General features: G+C 49.3%; 1 protein-coding gene across 4 annotated transcripts in view; it reads left to right on the top strand.

Annotated features, from left to right (window-relative positions):
- The window catches only part of vav2 (vav 2 guanine nucleotide exchange factor), a 230,026-nt gene that overhangs the window by 133,274 nt on the left and 83,812 nt on the right, over nt 1-12,940 (top strand). For all 4 annotated transcript variants that reach the window (XR_013499320.1, XM_078226123.1, XM_078226125.1 and 1 more), the window contains exons 9-10: nt 11,127-11,226; nt 12,698-12,793. Coding sequence is in view for 3 of the 4 variants with exons in the window: in XM_078226123.1 (XP_078082249.1) it covers nt 11,127-11,226; nt 12,698-12,793 (196 nt within the window). In the remaining variant the exon portion in view is untranslated. The remainder of the gene's footprint in view (nt 1-11,126; nt 11,227-12,697; nt 12,794-12,940) is intronic.

The raw sequence follows: 12,940 nt of genomic DNA, 5'->3' as shown, positions 1-12,940 counted from the left end.
ATAAACCACCTGGACCGGATGGACTATACCCCAGGGTTCTAAAAGAGATAGCTGAGGAAATTGTGGAGGCATTGGTGGTGATCTTTCAGGAATCACTGGAGGCAGGGAGGGCCCCAGAGGACTGGAAAGTAGCTAATGTACACCGCTGCTTAAGAAAGGAGGGAGGCAGCAGACGGGAAATTATAGGTCGGTTAGCCTGACTTTAGTCATTGGCAAGATTTTAGAGTTATTAAAGATGAGATCGTGGAGTACTTGGAAGTACATGATAAAATAGGACTGAGTCAGCACGGCTTCGTCAAGGGGAGGTCATGTCTGACAAATCTGTTAGAGTTCTTTGAGAAGATAACAAGGAAGTTAAATAAAGGAGAACCAGTGGACGTGATTTATTTAGATTTCCAGTTGGCCTTTGACACGGTGCCACATAGGAGACTGTTAAATAAGTTCAGTGCCCATGTGAGGAATAAAAGAATGACCAGGGTGAGGTTAGGGCCGGTCAAGGACAGTAGTGGGAACTTGTGTATGGAGTCAGTAGAGATAGGCGAGGTGATGAATGAATACTTTTCTTCAGTGTTCACCAAGGAGAGGGGCCATGTTTTTGAGGAAGAGAAGGTGTAACAGGCGAATAGGCTGGAGGAAATAGATGTTCGGAGGGAGGATGTACTGGCAGTTTTGAATAAACTGAAGGTCGATAAGTCCCCTGGGCCTGATGAAATATATCCTAGGATTCTTTGGGAGGCAAGGGATGAGATTGCAGAGCCTTTGGCTTTGATCTTTGGATCCTCACTGTCCACGGGGATGGTGCCAGAGGACTGGAGAGTGGCGAATGTTGTTCCTCTGTTGAAGAAAGGGAATAGAAATGACCCTGATAATTATAGACCGGTTAGTCTTACTTCGGTGGTTGGTAAATTGATGGAAAAGGTCCTTAGGGATGGGATTTACGACCATTTAGAAAGATGCGGATTAATCCGGGATAGTCAGCACAGATTCGTGAAGGGCAAGTCGTGCCTCACAAATTTGATTGAGTTTTTTGAGGAGGTAACTAAGTGTGTTGATGAAGGTAGGGCAGTTGATGTCATATACATGGATTTTAGTAAGGCGTTTGATAAGGTCCCCCATGGTTGGCTTATGATGAAAGCAAGGAGGTGTGGGATAGAGGGAAAGTTGGCTGATTGGATAGGTAACTGGCTATCTGATCGAAGACAGAGGGTGGTGGTGGATGGAAAATCTTCGGACTGGAGGCAGGTTGCTAGCGGAGTGCCACAGGGATCAGTGCTTGGTCCTCTGCTCTTTGTGATTTTTATTAATGACTTAGAGGAGGGGGCTGAAGGGTGGATCAGTAAATTTGCTGATGACACCATGATTGGTGGAGTAGTGGATGAGGTGGAGGGCTGTTGTAGGCTGCAAAGAGACATAGATAGGATGCAAAGCTGGGCTGAAAAATGGCAAATGGAGCTTAACCCTGATAAATGTAAGGTGATTCATGTTGGTAGGACTAATTTAAATGTGGATTACAGGGTCAAAGGTAGGGTTCTGAAGACTGGAGGAACAGAGAGATCTTGGGTCCATATCCACAGATCTCTAAAGGTTGCCACTCAAGTGGATAGAGCTGTGAAGAAGGCCTATAGTGTGTTAGCTTTTATTAACAGGGGGTTGGAGTTTAAGAGCCGTGGGGTTATGCTGCAACTGTACAGGACCTTGGTGAGACCATATTTGGAATATTGTGTGCAGTTCTGGTTACCTCACTATAAGAAGGATGTGGAAGCGCTGAAAAGAGTGCAGAGGAGATTTACCAGGATGCTGCCTGGTTTGGAGGGTAGGTCTTATGAGGAAAGGTTGAGGGAGCTAGGGCTGTTCTCTCTGGAGCGGAGGAGGCTGAGGGGAGACTTGATAGAGGTTTATAAAATGATGAAGGGGATAGATAGAGTGAACGTTCAAAGACTATTTCCTCGGGTGGATGGAGCTATTACGAGGGGGCATAACTATAGGGTTCATGGTGGGAGATATAGGAAGGATATCAGAGGTAGGTTCTTTACGCAGAGAGTGGTTGGGGTGTGGAATGGACTGCCTGCAGTGATAGTGGAGTCAGACACTTTAGGAACATTTAAGCGTTTATTGGATAGGCACATGGAGCACACCAGGATGATAGGGAGTGGGATAGCTTGATCTTGGTTTCAGATAAAGCTCGGCACAACATCGTGGGCCGAAGGGCTGTTCTGTGCTGTACTGTTCTATGTTCTATGGTGTTAAGGGTAAGATCCTGGCATGGAGAGAGGATTGGCTGACTGGCAGAAGGCAGAGAGTGGAGATAAAAGGGTCTTTTTCAGGATGGCAGCCGGTGACTAGTGGTGTGCCTCAGGGGTCGGTGCTGGGACCACAACTTTGCATTAATAATAATGTACATTATACATTAACAACATACACAATATACATTAATGAATGGGCGGAAGGAACTGAAGCCACTGTTACTATGTTTGCATGATGTGGAGATGCCAGCATGAAGGGGCAGCGCTCCGAAAGCTCATGCTACCAAATAAACCTGTTGGACTTTAACCTGGTGTTGTCAGACTACTTACTGTCCCTAAGTTTGCAGATGATACAAAGATATGTAGAGGGACAGGTAGTATTGAGGAAGCAGGGGGGCTGTAGGAGGACTTGGACAGGTTAGGAGAGTGGACAAAGAAGTGGCAGATGGAATACAATGTGGAAAAGTGTGAGGTTATGCACTTTGGAAGGAGGAATGGAGTCGTAGACTTTTCTAAATGGAAATATGCTTAGGAAATCAGAAACACAAAGGGATTTGGGAATCATTGTTCAAGATTCTCTTATGGTTAACTTGCAGGTTCAGTCGGCAGTCAGGAAGGCAAATGCAATGTTAGCATTCATGTCGAGAGGGCTAGAATACAAGAGCAGGGATGTACTTCTGAGGCTGTATAAGGCTCTGGTCAGACCCCATTTGGAATATTGTGAGCAGTTTTGGGTCCCATATCTAAGGAAGGATGTGTTGGCTTTGGAAAGGGTCCAGAGGAGGTTCACAAGAATGATCCCTGGAATGAAGAGCTTGTCGTATGAGGAACGGTTGAGGATTCTGGATCTGTACTCATTGGAGTTTAGAAGGATGAGGGGGGATCTTATTGAAACTTACAGGATACTGCGAGGCCTGGATAGAGTGGACGTGGAAAGGATGTTTCCACTCGTTGGAAAAACTAGAACCACAGGACACAACCTCAGGCTAAAGGGATGATCCTTTGTAACAGAGATGAGGAGGAATTTCTTTAGCCAGAGAGTGGTGAATCTGTGGAACTCTTTGTCGCAGAAGGCTGTGGAGACCGGGTCATTGAGTGCCTTTAAGACAGAGATAGATAGGTTCTGATTAATAAGGGGATCAGGGGTTATGGGGAAAAGGCAGGAGAATGGGGATGAGAAAAATATCAGCCATGATTGAATGGCAGAGCAGAGCTGATGGACCGAGTGGCCTAATTCTGCTCCTATGTCTTATGGTCTTATGGTCCAGCTTGGATACGATGTGGATTCTCCCCAGCTGTCACTGTGGCAGAGATCTGATCACAGGAATGTTGCAGCATTTTGAAAAGTTTATTTATTAGTCACAAGTCGGCTTACATTAACACTGCAATGAAGTTACTGTGAAAATCCCCTAGTCGCCACACTACGGCGCCTGTTTGGGTACATTGAGGGAGAATTTAGCATGGCCAATGCACCCTAACCAGCACGTCTTTCGGACTGTGGATGGGAACCGGAGCACCCGGAGGAAACCCACGCAGACACGATGAACGGGGAGAATGTGCAAACTCCGCACAGACAGTGACCCAAGCCAAGAATTGAACCCTGGTCCCTGGAGCTATGAGGCAGCAGTGTTAACCACTGTGCCGCCGTGATGCCCTGTGAAATCCTTTACAATGAAAGCTTTATTTTTTCTTATATGATTGGCCTCAGATTCCCCAGTGGGAAATGGGTCTGAGCCCAGTCGCCCACCCCAAAGCCCACCAGTGATTGTCCAGTGGGTCAGTGTTAATTACTGACTATTGTCCAGTGGGTCAGTGTTAATTACTAACCATTATCCAGTGGGTCAGTGTTAATTACTAACCATTGTCCAGTGGGTCAGTGTTAATTACTGACCGTTGTCCAGTGGGTCAGTGTTAATTACTGACTATTGTCCAGTGGGTCAGTGTAAATATTCATCATGGAGTGCGGTTACAAGTGGTGTACCTCAGGGATCTGTTTTGGGGCCACTGCTGTTTGTAATATTTATTAATGATCTGGATGAGGGTATAGTTGGGTGGATTAGCAAATTTGCTGATGACACCAAAGTCGGTGGTGTGGTAGACAGTGAGGAAGGGTGTCGTAGTTTGCAGGAAGACTTAGACAGGTTGCAAAGTTGGGCCGAGAGGTGGCGGATGGAGTTTAATGCGGAGAAGTGTGAGGTAATTCACTTTGGTAGGAATAACAGATGTGTTGAGTATAGGGCTAACGGGAGGACTTTGAATAGTGTGGAGGAGCAGAGGGATCTAGGTGTATGTGTGCATAGATCCCTGAAAGTTGGGAATCAAGTAGATAAGGTTGTTAAGAAGGCATATGGTGTCTTGGCGTTTATTGGTAGGGGGATTGAATTTAGGAGTCGTAGCGTTATGTTGCAACTGTACACAACTCTGGTGCGGCCGCACTTGGAGTACTGTGTGCAGTTCTGGTCCCCACATTACAGGAAGGATGTGGAGGCTTTGGAGAGGGTGCAGAGGAGGTTTACCAGGATGTTGCCTGGTATGGAGGGGAGATCCTATGAGGAGAGGCTGAGGGATTTGGGATTGTTTTCGCTGGAAAGGCGGCGGCTAAGAGGGGATCTTATTGAAACATATAAGATGATTAGAGGTTTAGATAGGGTGGATAGTGATAGCCTTTTTCCTCTGATGGAGAAATCCAGCACGAGGGGGCATGGCTTTAAATTGAGGGGGGGTAGTTATAGAACCGATGTCAGGGGTAGGTTCTTTACCCAGAGGGTGGTGAGGGATTGGAATGCCCTGCCAGCATCAGTAGTAAATGCGCCTAGTTTGGGGGCGTTTAAGAGATCCGTAGATAGGTTCATGGACGAAAAGAAATTGGTTTAGGTTGGAGGGTCACAGTTTTTTTTTTAACTGGTCGGTGCAACATCGTGGGCCGAAGGGCCTGTTCTGCGCCGTAATGTTCTATGTTCTATGTTCTAATTACTGACCGTTGTCCAGTGGGTCAGTGTTAATTACTGACTATTGTCCAGTGGGTCAGTGTTAATTACTGACCATTATCCAGTGGGTCAGTGTTAATTACTGACTATTATCCAGTGGGTCAGTGTTAATTACTGACTATTGTCCAGTGGGTCAGTGTTAATTACTGACCGTTGTCCAGTGGGTCAGTGTTAATTACTGACTGTTGTCCAGTAGGTCAGTGTTAATTACTGACCGTTGTCCAGTGGGTCAGTGTTAATTACTGACCATTATCCAGTGGGTCAGTGTTAATTACTGACCGTTGTCCAGTGGGTCAGTGTTAATTACTGACTATTGTCCAGTGGGTCAGTGTTAATTACTAACCATTATCCAGTGTGTCAGTGTTAATTACTGACCATTATCCAGTGGGTCAGTGTTAATTACTGACCGTTGTCCAGTGGGTCAGTGTTAATTACTGACCGTTGTCCAGTGTGTCAGTGTTAATTACTGACCATTATCCAGTGGGTCAGTGTTAATTACTGACCGTTGTCCAGTGGGTCAGTGTTAATTACTGACCGTTGTCCAGTGGGTCAGTGTTAATTACTGACCGTTGTCCAGTGGGTCAGTGTTAATTACTGACCGTTGTCTAGTGGGTCAGTATTAATTACTGACCGTTGTCCAGTGGGTCAGTGTTAATTACTGACCGTTGTCCAGTGGGTCAGTGTTAATTACTGACCGTTGTCCAGTGGGTCAGTGTTAATTATTGACTGTTGTCCAGTGGGTCAGTGTTAATTACTGACCGTTGTCCAGTGGGTCAGTGTTAATTATTGACCGTTGTCCAGTGTGTCAGTGTTAATTACTGACCGTTGTCCAGTGTGTCAGTGTTAATTACTGACCATTATCCAGTGGGTCAGTGTTAATTACTGACCATTATCCAGTGGGTCAGTGTTAATTACTGACCATTGTCCAGTGGGTCAGTATTTGCCAGTTTCCTGTCTGCCTGAGTGCTGCCCTATTCTGTCCTGTCCAGAGAGGATGACACAATGTTGAGAAACGAGAATTTATTTTACTGACCGTGATGTGGGAGATTGCTGATGGCAGATACGCTGATTGTATTTCCGTATGGAATGTGAGGGTCCCTCAGCCACTCCCTCACTCATCCCAGTTTCCAGCTTGTCAGCCTCTGTGTACCTGGGGTATGGGATTGATTGGTGTCTGGGTGGGTTTTGAAGCAGTATGATTATGGAACCCCAATCTTGTCCACATTCAGATTTTTTCACAAACACCCTTTATTGGGAAATTGATTTGTTTTGAGAGGTGGATTCTGACGAATGAATCAGTTGGATTTTCAGGGTTTAGAAATCTCAGCAGGAGATTGAGCTCATGGTCAGTTCTGACACGGGCCAAATCTTAAAACATATAGAAACATGGAAAATCGGAGCAGGAGTAGGCCATTCAGCCCTTTGAGTCTGTTCGCCATTGCATGGAAACATAGAATCCATAGAATTTCACATTTATCTGTGTTATACTTCATCTGTCATTGCGTTTGTCGTCTATAGAAAGTCCCTCATGGCAGGTTGGTTAAGAAGGTTAAGGCTCATGGGATACAAGGAGAGGTGGCTAGATGGGTAGAAAACTGGCTTGGCCACAGGAGACAGAGGGTAGCAGTCGAAGGGTCTTTTTCCAGCTGGAGGTCTGTGACCAGTGGTGTTCCGCAGGGCTCTGTACTGGGACCTCTGCTATTTGTGATATATATAAATGATTTGGAAGAAGGTGCAACTGGCGTTATCAGCAAGTTTGCGGATGACACGAAGATGGCTGGACTTGTGGATAGCAATGAACATTGTCGGACAATACAGCAGGATATAGATAGGCTGGAAAATTGGGCGGAGAAATGGCAGATGGAATTTAATCCAGATAAATGCGAAGTGATGCATTTTGGAAGAACTAACGTAGGGGGGAGTTATACAATAAATGGCAGAGCCATCAAGAGTATAGAAACACAGAGGGACCTAGATGTGCAAGTCCACAAATCCTTGAAGGTGGCAGCACAGGTGGAGAAGGTGGTGAAGAAGGCATATGGTATGCTTGCCTTTATAGGACGGGGTATAGAGTATAAAAGCTGGAGTCTGATGTTGCAGCTGTATAGAACGCTGGTTAGGCCACATTTGGAGTACTGCGTCCAGTTCTGGTCACCGCACTACCAGAAGGACGTGGAGGCTTTAGAGAGAATGCAGAGAAGGTTTACCAGGATGTTGCCTGGTATGGAGGGTCTTAGCTATGAGGAGAGATTGGGTAAACTGGGCTTGTTCTCCCTGGAAAGACGGAGAATGAGGGGAGACCTGATAGAGATGTACAAAATTATGAAGGGTATAGATAGGGTGAACAGTGGGAAGATCTTTCCCAGGTCGGAGGTGACGATCACGAGGGGTCACGGGCTCAAGGTGAGAGGGGCGAGGTATAACTCAGATATCAGAGGGACGTTTTTTACACAGAGGGTGGTGGGGGCCTGGAATGCGCTGCCAAGTAGGGTGGTGGAGGCAGGCACGCTGACATCGTTTAAGATTTACCTGGATAGTCACATGAGCAGTCTGGGAATGGAGGGATACAAACGAATGGTCTAGTTGGACCAATGAGCGGCACAGGCTTGGAGGGCCGAAGGGCCTGTTTCCTGTGCTGTACTGTTCTTTGTTCTTTGTTTGACCATTCAGTTAATTTGTCTCAATGATGCTGGGGCCCAAGCACTGATCCCTGCGGTACCCGCTCGCCACTGTCTGTCACTCTGAAAAAGACCCATTTATTCTGATTTCTGTCTGCTAACCAATTCTGAATCCATTACCTCCAATCACATGCACTTTAATTCTGCACACTAACCTCTTACGTGGGACTTTATCAGAAGCTTTCTGAAAATCCAAATACACCACATCTGCTGGCTCACCCTTATCTATTCTACTAGTTACGTCCTCAAAAAACTCAAGTAGATTTGTCAAACGTGATTTCTCTTTCATGAATCCATGTTGATTTTGTCTAATAACATTAATATTTTCCAAGTGTCCTGATACACATCCTTTATAATAGACTCTGCCGTTTCCCTGCTATTGATGTTAGACTAACTGGTCTGTAATTCCTTGCTTTTCTCTTTAAATAGCAGGGTTACATTTGCTCTCTCCAATCTGCTGGGAACTCCAACCTTTGCAGTTTAACCCTGACCCGACTGCAGGCAAAGGCAGCGCTGCTGCAGTCTGTGCTTGATTTAAGCTTAGAAAAGGGCAGAAGGGGCCGCGCTGGAGTAGGGCGACAGGGACTTTCCAACCAATGTGTGGGGCTGGAGTGAGTCTGTGTCCGTGAATGTGCAATGCAGAGTGTAGGAAGAAGAATCTCAAAATAGTGGATATCTGAACTAAAGGATGGGGTTAAAATGGGGCAGTGGAGGGTTATATTCAGATATTAGCAGAGTGTTGTCTGGAGTGTGATTATCCAATGCTTTTCCTGAATTTGAAAACAAAGTAAGACTCCCTGAACACTCACCCAATTTCCTTAATCCAATCACTCACCCCTTGAGCACCATCACATAATTTATCCAATCAAATTCTCTTTTAAAAGAAAATAAATAATTCAGAAGGGAATCATTTACTGTCTCGCCTTTGAAAAGCGGCCATGGTCTGGGACCCAGGAGGTTCAGAATTAATCAACTGGATCCGACACTGTGTCCCCGTCATTCTATCAGGGTAAGTGTGCGTGCACACAGGGATCAGCAGCTAGATGTCATTAGAGCAAATTGCTGAGTGCACAGTCACTGCTCTGTGTAACTAACCTCCCTCAGGCTGCACAGGTTTGATTTGATTTGATTTGATTTGATTTGATTTACACAGCACAATCAGTAAGGATAGGCAACAACACCTCCTCCACGATCATCTTCAACACTGGTGCCCCACAAGGCTGTGTCCTCAGCCCCCTACTATACTCCTTATACACCTATGACTGTGCGGCCAAATTCCCCTCCAACTCCATTTTCAAGTTTGCTGATGACACCACCATAGTGGGTCGTATCACAAACAATGCCTCAGGGATCGGTGCTGGGTCCACTGTTATTTGTCATTTATATTAATGATTTGGATGAGAATATAGGAGGTATGGTTAGTAAGTTTGCAGATGACACTAAGATTGGTGGCATAGTGGACAGTGAAGAAAGTTATCTCCAATTGCAACGGGATCTTGATCAATTGGGCCAGTGGGCTGATGAATGGCAGATGGAGTTTAATTTAGACAAATGCGAGATGATGCATTTTGGTAGATTGAACCAGGGCAGGACTTACTCAGTTAATGGTAGGGTGTTGGGGAGAGTTACAGAGCAAAGAGACCTATGTTCATAGTTCCTTGAAAGTGGAGACACAGGTGGACAGAGCGGTGAAGAAGGCATTCGGCAGAACATTGAATACAGGAGTTGGAATGTCTTGTTGAAGTTTTTTTTTTATAGAAACAAGACATTGGTACAGCCACACTTGGAATACTGTGTGCAATTCTGGTCACCCTATTATAGAAAGGATATTATTAAACTAGAAAGAGTGCAGAAAAGATTTACTAGGATGCGACCAGGACTTGATGGATTAGTTATAAGGAGAGGCTGGGTAGACTGGGACTTTTTTCTCTGGAGTGTAGAAGGCTTAGGGGTGATCTTATAGAGGTCTATAAAATAATGAGGGGCATAGATCAGCTAGATAGTCAATATCTTTTCCCAAAGGTATGGGAGTCTAAAACTAGAGGACAAAGGTTTAAGGTGAGAGGGGAGAGATACAGAAGTTTCCAGAGGGGCAATTTTTTCACACACAGGGAGTAGTAGAGGCGGGTACAATTTTGTCTTTTAAAAAGCATTTAGATAGTTACATGGGTACGATGGGTATGGAGGGATTTGGGCCAAATGCGGGCAATTGGAATTAGCTTAGGGGTTTTTAAAAAAAAAGGGCAGCACGGACAAGTTGGGCCAAAGGGCCTGTTTCCATGCTGTAAACCTCTATGACTCTATGACGGGACAGAGTATAGGAATGAGATAGAGAATCTGGTGAACTGGTGCGGCAACAATAATCTCTCCCTCAATGTCAACAAAATGAAGGAGGTTGTCATCGACTTCAGGAAGCTTAAAGGAGAACATGCCCCTGTCTACCTCAATGGAACGAAGTAGAAATGACGGTGTCCAGATCACCAACAACCTGTCCTGATCCCCCCATGCAGACACTATAGTTAAGAAAGCCCAACAACGTCTCTACTTTCTCAGAAGACGAAGGAAATTTGGCATGTCAGCTATGACTCTCATTAACTTTTACAGATGCACCATATAAAGCATTCTTTCTGGTTGTATCACAGCTTGGTCTGGGGCTCCTGCTCTGTCCAAGACCGCAAGAAACTACAAAAGGTCATGAATGTCGCCCAATCCATCACGCAAACCAGCCTCCCATCCATTGACTCTGTCGACACTTCCCGCTGCCTCGGCAAAGCAGCCAGTATAATTAAGGACCCCACGCACCCCAGACACTCTCTCTTCCACCTTCTTCCGTTGGGAAAAAGATACAAAAGTCTGAGGTCACGTACCAACTGACTCAAGAACAGCTTCTTTCCTGCTGCCGTCAGACTTTTGAATGGACCTACCTTGCATTAAGTTGATCTTTCTCTACACCATAGCTATGACTGTAACCCTACATTCTGCACTCTCTCCTTTCCTTCTCTATGAATGGAAGCTTTGTCTGTTTAGCGCGCAAGAAACAATACTTTTCACTGTGTTAATACATGTGACAAATCAAATCAAATTCCACTCTCACCCCGTCTCCCCAATCCAATTCCCCTCTGCCCCTCCCCCTCCTCTCCCTCCCTCCTCCCCCCATCTCCCCCGTCACCCCTCCAATCCCCCTCTAATCCCCCCGCCCACCCAACCCCCGATTACAGGCTCCTGATCTATGGGACATATTGCAGCCAGATGGAAAACTCCCAGAAGACACTGGACCAACTCATGCTGAGCCGCGAGGAAATTCGGAACAAAATCGAGGTGATTAAAACCGCGCGAGGGCATTGGGCCGGAGCGACCAGATAGGATGTAATCACAGTGATTTTGATGCTCTCTCTCTCTGTCCCCCTCCCCATGCCCCCTCCCCCTGCCCTCTCCCCCTCCGCCCGCCCTCTCCCCCTCCCCCTGCCCTCTCCCCCTCCCCCCGCCCTCTCCCCCTCCCCCGCCCTCTCCCCCTCCCCCGCCCTCTCCCCCTCCCCCGCCCTCTCCCCCTCCCTCTCCCCCTCCCCCGCCCTCTCCCCCTCCCCCGCCCTCTCCCCCTCCCCCGCCCTCTCCCCCTCCCCCGCCCTCTCCCCCTCCCCCGCCCTCTCCCCCTCCCCCGCCCTCTCCCCCTCCCCCGCCCTCTCCCCCTCCCCCCGCCCTCTCCCCCTCCCCCGCCCTCTCCCCCTCCCCCGCCCTCTCCCCCTCCCCCGCCCTCTCACCCTCACCCCGCCCTCTCCCCCCCTGCCCTCTCCCCCCTGCCCTCTCCCCCCCCCCCTGCCCTCTCCCCCCCCCCCCCCCCGGCCCTCTCCCCCCCCGGCCCTCTTCCCCCCCCGGCCCTCTTCCCCCCCGGCCCTCTTCCCCCCCCGGCCCTCCCCCCCCCGGCCCTCTTCCCCCCCGGCCCTCTTCCCCCCCCGGCCCTCTTCCCCCCCGGCCCTCTTCCCCCCCGGCCCTCTTCCCCCCCGGCCCCTCTTCCCCCCCGGCCCTCTCCCCCCCCGGCCCTCTCCCCCCCCGGCCCTCTCCCCCCCCCGGCCCTCTCCCCCCCTGGCCCTCTCCCCCCCCGGCCCTCTCCCCCCCCCGGCCCTCTCCCCCCCCGGCCCTCTCCCCCCCGGCCCTCTCCCCCCCCGGCCCTCTCCCCCCCCGGCCCTCTCCCCCCCCGGCCCTCTCCCCCCCCGGCCCTCTCCCCCCCGGCCCTCTCCCCCCCCGGCCCTCTCCCCCCCCGGCCCTCTCCTCCCCCGCCCCTGCCCCCAGCTCCGCCCCCTCCCCTCTCCCCCGCCCTGCCCGCCCTGCCCTCCCCCGCCCTGCCCTCCCCCACACCCTCCCCTCCCCCACACCCTCCCGCCGCCCCACCCCACCCGCCCCCCCGCTCCCTTGCCCCCGCCCCCTCCCCGCCCCTGCTCCCCCCTCCCCTGCCCCGCCCCCGCCTCCCCCGCACACACTCCTGCACCCTCTATCGTTCTCTCTCCTGCTCCCTCTATCGCGCTCTCTCTCTCTCTCCCCCTCTTCCTCTCTCTCTCCTCCCTCTCTCTCTTTCTCTTCCCCCCACCTCCACCCCCCCCCCAAACCCCCCCTCTCTCGTTCTCTCTCTCTCTCCTGGCCTGGATCTGAATTTACAATGTTAGTTTCTGGTGTAACTCTGTCATTCCCAGTCTCTGGGCAGTGGGATCAGTTTTGGATTGCTAGAAACAAAGGGCCTTCTTTTCCTGGGATTTCTGACCTTGTTCCAATGACTATTTTTGTTTTCTTTGTGGAGGAGTGCACTCTGAAAGTTCAGGAAGGGAAGTTCAGGCTACAAGATCTCCTGGTTGTTCCCATGCAGAGAGTTTTAAAATATCATCTCTTACTAAAGGTAAGCTTCAGCTGGGGTCAGGGGTGGGGGGTTGGGGGGAGGGGGGAGGGGGAAGGGGGGAGGGGGATGAGGGAGGGGGTCTGGGTGAGGGAGTGGGTGGGGTTGGGAAGGGGGAAGGGGGTCGGGAGTGGGGGAGTGGGTCGGGGA

This window comes from Mustelus asterias, chromosome 13 (genome assembly GCF_964213995.1).
Source record: "Mustelus asterias chromosome 13, sMusAst1.hap1.1, whole genome shotgun sequence".
Classification (NCBI taxonomy): Eukaryota; Metazoa; Chordata; class Chondrichthyes; order Carcharhiniformes; family Triakidae; genus Mustelus; species Mustelus asterias.
The sequence above is the reverse complement of the archived record's forward strand: the minus strand, read 5'-3'. Positions and strand labels throughout refer to the sequence as shown.